The sequence below is a fragment of the Panthera onca genome, chromosome A1 (assembly GCF_046562875.1).
Source record: "Panthera onca isolate mPanOnc1 chromosome A1, mPanOnc1 haplotype 2, whole genome shotgun sequence".
In the NCBI taxonomy this organism is placed as follows: domain Eukaryota; kingdom Metazoa; phylum Chordata; class Mammalia; order Carnivora; family Felidae; genus Panthera; species Panthera onca.
Genome location: NC_138339.1, coordinates 31,359,950 through 31,375,097, shown reverse-complemented (window position 1 = coordinate 31,375,097; position 15,148 = coordinate 31,359,950). Strand labels below are relative to the sequence as shown.

Below are 15,148 nucleotides of genomic sequence, written 5' to 3'. Positions count from 1 at the left end.
CAGATTAAAGCGTCATAATCTTGATCCTTTTTAAACAATTACCTCTTTAGACTTAGAATTATTACATTTCTTTATGGAAATACTGAGAATAATTGAAATGATGCCTTAATTGTATAATTTTAATTTTCCATCTTCTATTTAGAATTTCATATGAAACTAATATATAAGCATATCTTCTAATTTTAATTTCCTAATTTAAAGCAAATTAGATTTTGAGTCATGGAAAGACTTCTGATTTTCTTCCCTAGTTTTTCTTCTTCAAAAATTCACATAGTTTGAGGTACCTTGAAAGAGATGTCATTGATTTTATCAGATTCTGTTTCATGTTTACTTATGCACAGGTCTTCCATCTGGAACTGGAGGTCTTGTAAAAAACTCTTTTCACTTGCTACGACAACAGATGAGTCTTACAGAAATAATGAATTCGATCCATTCAGATGCTTCTCTGTTTTTAGAAAGTACAGAAGACACTGGATTACAGGAACATACAGATGATAACTGCCTTTATTGTGTCTGTATCGAAATTCTGGGTTTCCAGCCCAGTAACCAACTAAGTGCAATATGTAGTCATTCAGGTGAGTGATTATGAGCTTTTCCACGTCATCTGAGTCTGCTCCAGTCACAAGTCATGTCCCAGCTCTGATGACCATCCCTCTTACTCCATTCTTACTACCCTAGCCTTAGTTCAGTCACTCATCATTTCCTATTGGAGTGTTAGTGTCTCTGTCTCCAGTTTTGGCCCCTTCCAATTCATCTTTCATACTGTTTTCTGGGATTAGTCTGTTGACAGTTCTTTAACTGGCTATTCATGCCCAACACATAAGACTCTTTGTGTGATCTGTCTGTTGTCTTTTATTGTTGTTTTTTTTTTTAATGTTTATTTATTTTGGAAAGAGAGAGCCAAGTGGGGGAGAGGCAGAGAGAGAGGAAGACAGAATCCCAAATGGGCTTCACGCTGTCTGCACAGAGCCTGACATGGGGCTCGAACCCAAGAACCGCAAGGTCATGACCTGAGCCGAAATCAAGAGTCTGAGGCTTAACCATCTGAGCCTCCCACACACCCCCTTTTTTTCTCTAACATTAGTAAAATACAGTGTTCTATTAGTTTCAAGTGTACAATATAATTATTCAACAATTCTGGTCTTCTTTCAATATTTTTAAATTCCAGTATGGTTAATGTACAGTGTTATGTTAGTTTCAGGTGTACAATACAGTGATTCAGCAATTCTGTACATTACTCAGTGTTCATCGTGATAGGTATGCTCTTGATCCTCTGCATCTCTTTCACCCCTGGCCCCACCATCTCTCCTCTGGCAATCACTGTTTTGTTTTCTGTGTTTTAAGTGTTTTTTTGTCTTTGTTTTTGTTGTTTTTTGAGAGAGAGCTTGTTGCGTAGGGGCAGCGGGAGAGGGAGAGAGAGAATCCCAAGCGGGATCCACGCCCAGTGCAGAGCCTGACATAGGGCTCAATCCCACGACCACGAGATCACGACCTGAGCCTAAATCAAGAGTTGGGCGTTCAACATGCTGAGCCACCCAGGCACCCCTAGTCTAACATGATCAGAGCACTTACGTTAGACTACAGCTGGGCAGAATCATCAACACAAAGTCTGTTGTATCGTAAGGTGTTGAGTACGTCATGTAATTGATTAAATACTCTGCTGAACGTGAAACAGAATGGCTTTGTGGGAACAGGACGGTTGTAGTGTATTAGCTGTTTACTCTCATGATCACATGGCTGACCGAGAGCTGTGGCTCGCTGTCACTGTTCAGCATCACGAGAGAGGATCATACTGCAGATCGCTAGCCCAGGGAAAGATCTAAATTCCAAATTTGAAGCAGTTTCTACTGAATGTGTATCATTTTTGCACCATCATAAAGTCGACCTGTCATCAGTTGAGGACCATCTGTATTAGCAACTTCAAATTAATATGTGTTTATATGAGCATTTAAAGTGTTTCCATAGATATCCTTTCTTGGTGAATATCATTTAGCCACAATCAAGAAAAACCTGGTCATAACTAAAGTTCTCTGAGTTACTCTTCTAAATTTCTCCTTGATAGTCTGATTCAGAGCTTTCCAACTGATGGGTTGCAGCATGCTGATGCACCATAAATAAGATATGGGTATGCTAAGTTAATTAATTCCCTTAATGTTTCCATGCCCCCTAGGGCCTGGGTTTGGACAAACCCTTGGCCTAGGCACTTTCCACTGTGAACAGCCCTGTCCAGGGCCCCAGTGTGCTGTAATTATTCTCATTTCCTGTGAGTGAGAGGTTTGGGCAATATTGTTCTGATGTATTATACACGGTAGAAAATAGTGTGGTTTTAAATCATTTGGCTCTACATCGTTTATGATATTTTAGTTTCTGCAAGTTCTGCTTCATTTATATACTTATTCATCAAACACTTAGGAAACAGTTACGATGGATTTTACTATACTGTTTTCTACTTAATTTTATCAAACAAGAAATAGGGAAACCAGCCCTCCAATTACCTAGTCAGAAGACAGTCATAGCTAATTTAATCCATTTGTGACCTGTAGCTGGGAGAGTGATCGGCAGAGAGCATCGTGGGGTTTGGGACTTGTGAAACACTTGCTGGAAGCAGAAAGGTGCTCACCTTGGCATAGCTGTCAGAGCCTCTCAGCTGGTGCGCCAGTGACGTGAAGTGTTTCTAAGGAACAGCAGGGGAAAAATCTGAACTGGGAAATGATTGCAGTTTGTTACTGATACCCATCTCAGAAGCATGAAGGGAGGAAGGCCAAATGGTTAAAAAGTCACCGAACTTTTATTCATTCATGCCCTCAACATAATATTTATTATGCCACTACCGTGGGCCAGACATTAAACTAGATGCCAGGAAAACTTTTGTGAGGGAAGGAAAACAAAAAATAACACACTGTTCTTACACTCTCTGAGCTTCAGTTCAGTGGGGGAAAGAAATGGATGAATGGATTGACTGATCAGTCACTTGATCAATTGATTATGTAAATATAACACTGCATTTGTAGTAAGTGTCATCAAGGGTAGGTACATGGTATTAGCAAAGGATTACAACCAAATAGGCAAGTCAAAGAGGAGACTTCTGAAGAAGTCATTATTGAGCTGTGGTCTAAAAAATGAATAGAAGCTAACAAAGTAAAGACTGGCATATAGAGAATTTGAAGAGAGAGTGAACAGTCTGAGCAAAGGTCTTCTCTTATGAGAGTGTACGTGGGAAGTAGGAGGGACTGAAAAGACACCTGTGTGAATAGAGCTCAGAAAGCAAGACGGAAGAGGATGTATGATCTAGAGAGATAGGCAGAGACCTGGCCCTGCAGATCTCTTGCTGCCCAGAGTATGGTCAGAGGACCAGCAGCATCAGCATCACCTACGAGTTTGTCAGAAATGCAGAATCTCACACTCCACACATAGAATCAGAATCTGCACTTTCGCGAGATTCCCAGGTTGTTCATGTGCACAGTACAGTTTCAGAAGCATTCCTGTAGGCCACCTGGAAGATTTTGTATATCAGAAAGAAGACATCCGTATTGTCCATGGCAGATAACTAAAAACTAATCCCTGTACTATTTAATGACCATTTTAAAGGAGCATCAAGACTAGAGCTTATTTCATTCTTTAGAACATCTGGTCTGGCAGTTGTTCAAACATGTAAAGCTCAAAGGAAAGGCTGTTGGAAGAGGGTATTTGCTAACATCCTGTTCTGCTTCTGCCACCTTCACAGATGTTCGTGCAATTATATAGTTCTAGTGTACTTAGAAGAATGAGTTGTTGTTTTTTTTAAATGAGAACGGATGACATGTTCAGAGATAGGATGTGATTCTAACAGGTTAGACATGTTAGGAGTTATCATCGCTGGCTAAAGGGAAGGCTGAAATACATAAAAGTTTATAACTTTTCAGAAACATGTCAGTTGAATATAGTTTAAATTTCTTACTGTTCTTGTGCTGGAATATTTTGTCATCATAGTCCCTGGGGAGTTCATCAACTGAGTCTAAAATAACACGTTCGTCTCTTACCTGGTTATTCAGCACTACTGCTTTTTTTATTTTTTTATTTTTTTAATTTACATCCAAATTAGTTAGCATATAGTGCAACAATGATTTCAGGAGTAGATTCCTTAATGCCCCGTGCCCATTTAGCCCATCCCCCCTCCCACAACCCCTCCAGTAACCCTCTGTTCTTCTGTCAGTTGGCTTTTAGTTTTGCTGATTGTTTCCTTTGCTGTGCAGAAGCTTTTTATTTTGATGAGGTCCCAATAGTTCATTTTTGCCTTTGTTTCCCTTGCCTCTGGAGATGTGTTGCATAAGAAGTTACTGTGGGCAGGATCAAAGAGGTTTTTGCCTGCTTTCTCCTCGAGGATTTTGATGGCTTCCTGTCTTACATTGAGGTCTTTCATCCATTTTGAGTTTATTTTTGTGTATGGTGTCAGAAAGTGGTCCAGGTTCATTCTTCTGCATGTTGCTGTCCAGTTTTCCCAGCACCACTTGCTGAAGAGACTGTCTTTATTCCAGTGCATATTCTTTCCTGCTTTGTCAAAGGTGAGTTGGCCATACGTTTATGGGTCCATTTCTAGGTTCTCTGTTCTGTTCCACTGACCTGAGTGTCTGTTCTTGTGCCAGTACCGTACTGCCTTGATGATTATAGCTTTGTAGTATAGCTTGAAGTCTGGGATTGTGATGCCTCCTGCTTTGGTTTTCTTTTTCAAAATCGCTTTGGCTGTTCAGGGTCTTTTCTAGTTCCATACAAATTTTAGGATTATTTGTTTTAGCTCTGTGAAGAATGCTGGTGTTATTTTGATAGGGATTGCATTGAATATGTAGATTGCTTTGGGTAGTATCGACATTTTAACAATATTTGTTCTTCCTATCCAGGAGCATGGAATCTTTTTCCATTTTTTTGTGTCTTCTTCAATTTCTTTCATAAGCTTTCTATAGTTTTCAGTGTATAGATTTGTCACCTCTTTGGTTAGATTTATTCCTAGGTATTTTATGGTTTTGGGTGCAATTATAAATGGGACCGATTCCTTGATTTCTCTTTCTGTTGCTTCATTCTTGGTGAATAGGAATGCAACCGATTTCTGTGCATTGATTTTATATCCTGCAACTTTGCTGAATTCATGAATCAGTTCTAGCAGTTTTTTGGTGGAATCTTTTGGGTTTTCCACATAGAGCATCATGTCATCTGCGAAGAGTGAAGTTTGACCTCCTCCTGACCGATTTGGATGCCTTTGGCACTGCTGCTTTTTAAGTACATCTTTAGTTCTCAAATCTTTTGGCAATAGTTTTACTTTTTAAATCCATGAATGATGAAGTAGCATGTGTTATTTTAAGTGGCTGAAAGACACATGATTTCCTTAATAACCAGAATTTTAAAACTACGCCAATTTATAACTTTTCTTTTCCAAGGAACCAAAGCATTTTCTGCTTAGTATTATGTAAATAGTAATCTTAGGAAGTGCTTAGAGGTGAGAGGAGGGGGTGATATCTGTTTTGTGGAAAAAAAAACATAGGGGGAGATTGACATTGGTTTGGTTTCCTGGGCTTTAAAAATAGGGCTTTTTTTCTGTACTGTGACAACGTGCTATAGTAGAAAGACTACTGGACCATCTGTCAAGAGCTCTTACCTTCTGGCTAAGTGTGTGTCTCCTTTCTCTGAATTTCTTTTCTTTCATGAGATGAGAGCCTTAATTAATTTCCAGTATGTCTTATAGTACGAAGGTTGTATGATTTTATAGGTTGACCCGTGTTACTCCCTAAGAGGATAGCCAAAGACTTCCCGATTTCCATTTGCCCTAATCACTTTAAGTGCTCAGGAAAATTTTAAATAAAAAAATTAATGTCATCTTAGAAACACTGAGATGTTTGGTTGACTTCAAAATCCCATCTAGGAGTACCTTAGCAGTGCATGGGAAGGGTAGTAAGTTTAATTCTAAGGAATGAACTGATGATAAGCCCAGGGAAGTATGATTCTTATATTGGTAATTATTAAATGGGGAGAAAAGCAAGTCATAGAATAATAGTATAGTATAATCTTACTTAACACACCCAAAGAATAAGAAAAAGAAATTTAAAATAGCAAAAGATCTTAAAGATACATATATGTCAAACTTTTTAACCATATTTCCCTTTAGGGAGGCATTTAGTTTGGGGGTGGGAGTCATGGGTGAGGGAGTAGATAAGGTACCTTCATGTTTTATTCTATATATGTCTTTATTTGAATTCTTTAATCACTAGTTTTATGTTATTTTTGTAATTTAGGAAAATTTATGTATAAAATCTTTAGAATTTAACAAATTTCACTATCTGAACAGTCTGAATTTATTTCCAAGATCATTATGGAAAATGTTGAAAATTGGAAAGAAATTAAAAGGAATCATCTCCTCTCTGGTATATAATGCAAGCATAGGAATTAAGCCATTATAATGATACTTTAATTGCAATAATTAATTTTTTCTTCAGACCTTCAAGACATTCCATATTCTGATTGGTGTGAGCAGACTATCCATAATCCCTTAGAAGTGGTTCCTTCTAAGTTTTCAGGGATTTCTGGATGCAGTGATGGAGTGTCTCAAGAAGGCTCAGCCAGCAGCACCAAAAGCACAGAATTGTTGTTAGGTAAGTTTCAGATTCAAATCCAAACATTGTTAGTAAAACTATACTTCGTTTTGTGGTTGTTGTTGATAAATAATGTTAATTGATGTTATCTCAGAATTGTGGCAAGCCTGTTTTAGTCAGGTGTACTTATCAGTACCTGTATTTAGTCACCTGTATCAGCTGCTGAGGTGTGTCCTTTTAATTGGCTTCTTGCATTAGAATTTTATTTCCAGAACGATCAGTAGATTATGCGCAGTTTATCTCTGTCTTAGATCTTTAGTTTAAGAACAAATTTCATGAGTTGTAATCATTTTCTATTGTGACAAAGATAAAATATTTTAATCGCCTTTTCAGGTGTTAAAACAATTCCAGATGATACACCAATGTGCCGCATACTCCTTCGTAAAGAAGTTCTGAGATTAGTCATTAATTTGAGTAGTTCAGTTTCAACTAAATGTCATGAAACTGGGCTTTTAACGTAAGTAAACCATGAGTATTCTCTGTTCTGCTCTTTAGGGTAAAAAAGATCCTTGAAACACTTCAAAAGTTAGACTAATTAGCTTACATCCATAGTTCTGCGTGGTATATCTGTGTGAGGCTAGATTTCCTTCGTGTACTTCAAACAAAATAATGTATTACAGTAACAAATGGAATGCAGAAGTAGGTATGTGAATCTATCTTCTGTTAAGCCGGACTTGAAGAGATCTGTAAAAATGTAAAACAATACCACTCTTCCTACTTTTTAGTTTTGGAAAATACTTTTTATTAAATATATGTGTTTATGTTAACAAGTAATGGGCTTATTTTTTAAAAGAATTAATGTATATTTTGAAATCTTCTCAATTTTAATTTCTAATATGGTAATTAACAGTGACTGTAACCCACACAAAAATAAGCTTTTTGGGGTCTTGAATAATTTTTAAGAAAGGGTGGGAATTGTGAGACTGAACAATTTAAGATAAGTGGACCTATACAAAAACAAGTGATATTTTCTTGGTTTAATTTTTCCCCCCTATTTTTCCTCTTTCTCGTAGTACAAGTTGCAGAATTTTTATTGTTTTTCTAAAGCAGAGCAGCATGATAAAAGAAAATTTACATTGAACCATTACCATCTTCGATCTGCACTGTTAAAAAGCAGTGGTCCTCACAAGAAACACAGTGCAGAGTCTCCTGTGGGCCTTTAAAAAAACAGGAACACAGAGGCGCCGGGGTGGCTCAGTCGGTTGAGCGTCCGACTTCGGCTCAGGTCATGATCTCACGGTCCGTGAGTTCGAGCCCCACGTCGGGCTCTGTGCTGACAGCTCCGAGCCTGGAGCCTGCTTCCCATCCTGTGTCTCCCTCTCTCTCTCTGCCCCTCCCCCACTCTCACTTTGTCTCACTCTCTCAAAAATTAAAAAAAAAAAAAAACAAAAAAAAACAGTAACACAGAGGTCCTACTGCAGACTTTCCGGCCACACACTCTCTAGCAGTAGCGGGTCTTTAGCCTGTGTATTACCCCGCATACCCCACCCCTGATTCTGAGTTAAAAGCCACTGTTAGAAGGTGGAAGATAGAAAGAGATAGCCCAGTTAAGGATATTAATAACTTCAAACTAACTTTTAAAACTTCTTTCCATTTTTCTTTTTATTTTTTTTTAAGTTGGACGTGGAGCCCAACATAGGCCTTGAACTCACGACCCTGAGGTCAAGCCCTGAGCTGAGATCAAGAGTAGGACACTTAACCAAAAACTTACTTCTATTTAAAAATTTAATTTTGAAAATAGTTAAGTCATCCTAGGTGGATAAATAAATTTTGCAATTTCTCATGCTAGTGAAAAAGAGTATTTCTGGTAACCCCAAACTTAAAATGTCTAGTTTAAGTGTGAGCTAGGGATACTTAATATTTTATATTCTTAGGCCAATATGCCATCGAATCAATGTCTAGAGGAAAAACATTTAAAAAGTGATATTTTGGTGGAAAAATAGGTAAGTTGTTTTTACAGTTTTTATCCCACCATCATCTTTTCTTCGGTTTTAGAATTAAGGAGAAGTATCCTCAAACATTTGATGACATCTGCCTTTATTCTGAGGTTTCTCATTTGCTCTCACACTGCACATTTCGACTTCCGTGTCGGAGGTTCATACAAGAATTATTTCAAGATGTACAGTTCTTACAAGTAAGTAGCACTCGTACTTAGGAAGTTTACCTTTCGAGAATAATTCTGTGTTTGGATAAGTTAAAGGACAGATTGTATCTGTTGATACGCCAGCAAGTCACCACTTCTCTCCTAGATGCATGAAGAAGCAGAGGCTGTGCTGGCAGCACCACCAAAGCCACCTGCAGTGGACACAGCTGCTGAGTCCTGACCTCGGTGCTTATCGCGTGCATAGATGGACGCCATATATACTCAGACTTGCAGAGTTCCTAACAAAAAGCCTCAGAAAATGCTGACCGGGCGGCAAAGACAGGAGTAGCTTCTGTTCCAGCGATCACTGGTATACGCACAGTTGGAACTTCGGACTTCCCCAACCGGAACAACTTCCTCTTGTCCCTGTTGAGCCCTCTGGGGGTTCGCTGTTCATTACCACACTTTTAAGAATTTTAGTTACCATTATATGCAAGAGCCAAGCACTGAATACCTACGTAGGTTTTCTACTTTTTCCTTTTAAGAGCGTAACCACAGTGGAACAATAATAGGATATGCAGAAGCACCCTTCACACAGTTATTTCTGAATTCTTTTTTTAGGGTAAATCTAAAGATGCCTTGTTTGTTAACTAATTCGTGGAAACCAGGAATCGGTGTCTCTGAGGCTGCACCCCGTTACCACAGCGGGGTGTGCGAGAACTGCTGGTATTAGAGCGGGAACTTTGGCCCTTCCGCATCTTTCCTAATGTTTGTAACACTACTTCAGAGGTTTGCAACCTCAAAGCAAAAGAAGAGCCTCAACAACCCAGAACTTGTATAAGTTATTTTGATGTTACTAGACTTGCATCACAGTTTGTTTGTTTTCTGTCTCTTCACTTTTGTTGCAGTGTGTTGTTATAGGCTATCTGAACCAATTAAGGTTTTTCACTACAGTTCTTGATTCGTATCGGAACATCATTTTATAATTCAGTATTTCCCATTTGTAGAATGCACATGTTTTCAGTGGACTTGTCATTTTCATCAACTTCCCATATCACCATTTGAAACAGGAACCAGAGCGAGCACTATTAAATGAGACCTAAAGCAAAAGAAGGCAGTAAGTTGACACTTGGGATTTCCTGAGGAAGAGATAAGTTTGCCTCCGATTTACACATTCCGTGGGAAAAGAAGAGCCATATTTCCTTAAAAAAAAAAAAATCATTAATGCAAACTTTAATTATGATTAAAAATTGTAGTGAAAAGCCTTAAGTACCAAATTTTAAAGCAGCAGTAATTTAATTTTTATATCAGTGTTCTTGTTTTGCACAAACTAAATGCGGTGATAGGTGAGTTTATCAACACAACAATTGCCTTTATCACATTTGTGAAGCTGTTAAGTTGATGAGGGCAAGGTTTTGTTTGTGTGTTTGATTTGTATATGTTTAAAGATATTTGGAAATCTTTACAGGAATTAAACATATATGCAAATTTGTATATAAAAATAGCATGGCCATCACCATTAGAATGCTTGTAAATGAAAGGATTATCTTTTTTGAGGTCTATATATAATAGAAAAAAAAATCCAGCTGGACTGATTAGGACCCTTTTTTAATTCATTTGTTTATACCATTTTTACACTTACACATCAGCTTTGCCACACAGTACCTTGATGAATATTTTCCCATATTACAGATTGTTTTTATAACGGGCTTGTTCTTTGAGATCTCTGTAAAGAACCCTGTGAACTAGGAAACGTAACTCACAGAGATACTGTGTTTTTTGTTTCGTTTTGTTTTGTTTCTGTTTTTTTAATTTACTGGCACTGAAAGTTCCATCCGGGATGAAGCACTTCATCTCACTTCATAACGCCTCTTGACCGCGCTTCGTCCGGTGCGTTCTCGCGTGCACCGTGCAGCAGCGTCACCGTCACAGCAGAGAAGGGCTGCAGGCTGCTGCTCGTGTTCAGAAGTGGTTCTTCGGATTTGCTCTCGTAAAACCAAGTGACAATAAAATATTGTTTTTCACTTTAATTTATCACTGAACCCAAGTGTTTATTTAAATGTTAACAGTACTTTTAAGAACGTTGGTTGCCTGTCACCTTGGTCTTTGGTCTTGGACGATTGAACTGCCTTCCAGAAACCAAATGTCAGAGATATTAGACCAAATAGTGGTTAAAAACTCCAAAGGAGGTAATTTAGTAATCTTATTCATTCATGATGGGGTTGACATATTTTAGACATTCATTTTAAACACTACCTCAGTTAATATAGAGTATAAAATCTGTGGTTTAATCCCTCAAAAGTTAATAGTAATTCTTTCTTAACATACACACACACACACACACACACACACACACACCACACACATACACACACACACACACACACCTGTCCCCATCCTGGACCTCATTTCACTCATCCATCCTGGAATGAAGTCTTTGTTACTATTAGCCTAACAGTTTTTTGTTGTTGTTGTTGTTGTTGTTGTTGTTGTTGTTTGACTTTTACTTTGAAAGACATGTATGTATGCATTATAGTAATTGCCTATAGCACTTAGTTTGGGGAGACAGAGTTTTGTGGTTATCAGTAATCTAAGGGAAAAAAAAAGTCTGTACTTAAATGTATAGTGCTATTTGGTTTATCCATGTTTCACTGATGGGTCTAATATGTTTTCAAGTACTCATTTGTATAAAAGACTTTTATGATGCAAAATGCTCACATGCAGTGCCAAGTGATTAACTTAGTATTTAAAAATTTTAAATTATAGCAGAAAAGATTAGGAATGGTGTCAGTGGTAATAGAAATAATTGAGAAAATCATCTATAAATAATAGGTAACTACCAGACTATAAAGTACCAAAATAATGTCAATACTGTAGTTTTTTTGAGATTTTAGAATTAATCTTAGTCCATATAAATTTGTACTATTGGTAATTATTGAATAATTGGGAGGAATTTGGGCAGTTGTGCTTGTTGTAAGCTGTGAATATCTAACTATAAAGTGAATTGTTATTTCTAATTGAAATTTTTTTTCAAGAACAGATTTCAGCTTCACATACTAAAGTAAATACTGATAAATAAGGAAATTAGAAATTAGTATTGATAATTAAATATGGTCTAAGATTTCTTATACTTTTATTTCCTATTTATGCCTAGGTAGATTTGAAGGGGGGAAATGTCTCCCTAATAAAAAATTTTCTAATAAAGATTAGTAGCATAAGTACATTCTGTAAGACAGTGACATTAAAGTAGAGGCTCTCTGGAGGTATCGATATACATCATTATGCCAGTTACTCTAACATCATGTGTACAAGTTCTTTTGATATAGTAGCTTTAATAGTCTTCAGCTCTTTTATCCAGGGCTTGAGGTAATTAAAGCTGAGTTCTTCAGGGCACATCACGGTGGTAAAGTTCGACAGTGAGGCGTCAGTGCTTATTCTGATTTGTCTACTGCTCTTTATATAAGTTGTTTTTTCATTCCATTCAGAAGATGCCTTTTATCCCCACATTAAAGCACAGATCATTGAGCAATAAAAAACCCATCAAATTGTCCAGATTACAACCACAGTCCTTTCTGCATGGTAAGAGTGAGGTGCTAATTTTGTGTGAGATTAGCTTTGTAAACCACGTTGGGAAAAGTCCTTTGGAAGGAAGGTTTTCCCCCTTTTGTTTTATGCTTCCAGTGTTAGATCAACAATCCGATACACATGGGAAAAAAGAGAAGGTAGAACTAACTGAGAGAGTTTTAGGAGAAGAACTGATGGGATGAAAGAACATTTCAGGTTTTCCAAAATGTAGGTTGGGGAAGGTCTCCCTTGTCTCCCCGTTCAGGAAATCCATTATTACCAGCTTCATTTCCAGAGTATCACTACAATGAGAGTTTCCTTATAAAAGCGTACTAGTGAAATGGATAGCAGTGTCTATCAGACAACGTTGAGATCTGTGAGAATCTTTCTAGGAACATTCTTTCTTTTAGTTCCAGGTTTCCAGAGTAGATTTCATTCATAGTAGGTTTATATGACTCACACAGAATGTGGATTCCCCACCCCCCTTTGGAGTATTTTTGTAATGTAGGTGGATAGCTATGCCACAACACGCATTAATTGCACATCTTATTTGATTCTTTTTATAAAATATTTAATTTGAAGAATATAATTTATGCCAAAAAGTATACCTTATAATTTTGTCACTAAGTTGGTTGATTTAGCACAAATATACAAAGCGTTGGGGCAGAGGCGGGGAGATAAAAATTTTTCGTAGAGAGTAGTTGAAAAATGTTCCATTACTGGCCTGGCAGAAACCCTGAAGCTGCGTTGTAAAACAAATGGTGTAGATTAGTTTTGAAAAGTGGTAAGTGGTAAGGGATTGTGAATAAAATCTCGGACTTAATGCTCCCTAACCACACGATATTCTTTTTTTATTTAGTAATAAGCTGCTACATATTTGGAGGTTCTGGTGTTTGTAGGTCACTGAACAGACATTGAAATCTGATTTATATTGTACAACTGTAACATAGAAAGAAAAAGTATTTATATATTTTCCGTAAGAATATTTCATTGAGTTGTGTATAATTTAAAGAAGGTGTGTCCCCAAATGGTTTTGCTCACCTTGATTGTGTGTGTGTGTGTGTGCGCGCGCGCGCGTGTGTGTGGTTTTCTTGTTTTTGTATAATGTGTACAGTTTATGTCAAGGGCATTAAAAGCCTCCTGAAGCATAATCTTATCAAAGGGATACATTGTTAATAAAATGTACTTAAAATTCTTAAAACCTGTGTTGTTCTATTTGAAATTTTAAAACAATCAGTGGATTGAATTGCGTTGATTTGAATTAGTGCCGCTATGGCTGATACGTGTGACGCCCGGTAAAAATGACTTTTAGGTACTACAGATAAGAGTCTAGTTCCATTAACACATCAGTGGCCTACTCCAAATGTTTTAAAATATCTAGACTTAGAAAACATTCTTCATAATCTAAGCAAATACTTTATAGTTTGGTTTTGTTTTTTTTTTTTTACTTCATTGTAAAGGGTTTGAAAAACTGGATCTGTCTTTAAAACAGTTCTAACTTTTTCGAGGAAATATACAAGATAAGTGATGATGGTATGTATGATGATGACTTTTTGTGGGAAGGTATTTGATTTCTCCTGCAGAAACTTGTCCTCATCAGATAGGGTATCATATAGCCACCTAGTGGCGAAAGAAAATACCACAAGGGAAATTACCAAGGCTGGAGAGTAAAATTCAATGACGAAGCCAGGTCAAAGCTAGGTTATAGTTGACTATGTGTGGTACGATAGTCTCGCTTACAGAAACAGATTGTTCGGATAACTTGGTTCTTGGGCATATTTCTGTGTATCGTTTTCCCATTGCCTTCTGTATGTGCATGTTTTGGGCCCCAAAATAAACTTTAAAAAAGCATACTTAATAATCATCATACAGCTGATCTTTGTAGACCTAAACTTTAGAAAGTTTATTTCATTTAGAAAGAAGACTCTTTGGTATATAAAAATACTCAAAAATAAAATACCGTCTTAGTCCATTTGGGCGACTATAATAATACACCACAGATTGGGTAGCTTACAAACAACAGAAGTCTATTTCTCCGGTTCTGGAGGCTGGACGGCTGAGGCCAGAGTGCTAGCATGGTCGAGGGAGGGCCGTCTCCTAGGCCCCAGAATTCTCGTTGTGGCCCGACGTGGCATAAGGAATAGGGAGCCCTCCCGGGTCTCATAAGCACACTCATCCCGAGTACGTGAGGGCTCCAGGCTTGTGACCTAATCACCTTCCAAAGGCCCCATCTCCCTAATACCGTTACCTTCGGGGGTTAGGATTTCAACATAGGAATTTTGAGGAGGACAATCATTCAGACCATAGCAACTACTTTTGCATTGATTAGAAAAAAAGAAATACTAAAGCTTGTTTCTTTAATGCTTATCTTAGAGGATCAAGTCAACTGCCTTTGCTTGGTGCTTTAAATTGAATATAGTTACTGTATATCTTTTAACTGCTCATTCTGAAGGCATTTTCTCTTCTGTTGTATCTCTTCAAGGGTTTTTAAAGGTTCTTTATGCAAAATGTTTAATATGTTTTGTAAATTCTTTGCGATGAAAGCCAGTTTTCTTTCCATGGAGCTCTTACAAGAAATACTAGATGTTGTCTAATTCAACTTGATCTTCTCAGTAAATACACATTCTAGTGGGGGATCAGTTTCGTTAGAATCAGCGCGAGTCAGGTGTTAGACTGGGAGCAAGCACCTTTGGTGGCGAGTCCGTGGTTTGGTGTGGCGGCGTCCCTGCACCCAGCCTGAACCATCACGGTCCCCTGCAGGCAGCTGAGGACTGCTCTCCAGTTTGATGTATTTATAGATCATTAACACCAGTGCTTCCCACCATCAAAATACCCTGATATTTCTAAGGAAGTGTTACTAATGCGGCTTTAGGTACAGTTCTTT

General features: G+C 37.6%; 1 protein-coding gene across 9 annotated transcripts in view; it reads left to right on the top strand.

Annotated features, from left to right (window-relative positions):
* The window catches only part of RICTOR (RPTOR independent companion of MTOR complex 2), a 122,834-nt gene extending 109,369 nt beyond the window's left edge, over positions 1 to 13,465 (top strand). For 7 of the 9 annotated variants that reach the window (XM_060637616.3, XM_060637615.3, XM_060637619.3 and 4 more), the window contains 5 exons: positions 342 to 575; positions 6,462 to 6,617; positions 6,951 to 7,074; positions 8,613 to 8,751; positions 8,867 to 13,465. In XM_060637616.3, the coding sequence (XP_060493599.1) occupies positions 342 to 575; positions 6,462 to 6,617; positions 6,951 to 7,074; positions 8,613 to 8,751; positions 8,867 to 8,941 (728 nt within the window). In that variant the 3' untranslated portion in view covers positions 8,942 to 13,465. The remainder of the gene's footprint in view (positions 1 to 341; positions 576 to 6,461; positions 6,618 to 6,950; positions 7,075 to 8,612; positions 8,752 to 8,866) is intronic. The other 2 variants (XM_060637622.3, XM_060637617.3) reach the window with 1 other exon arrangement.
* The last annotated feature ends 1,683 nt before the right edge of the window (positions 13,466 to 15,148 follow it).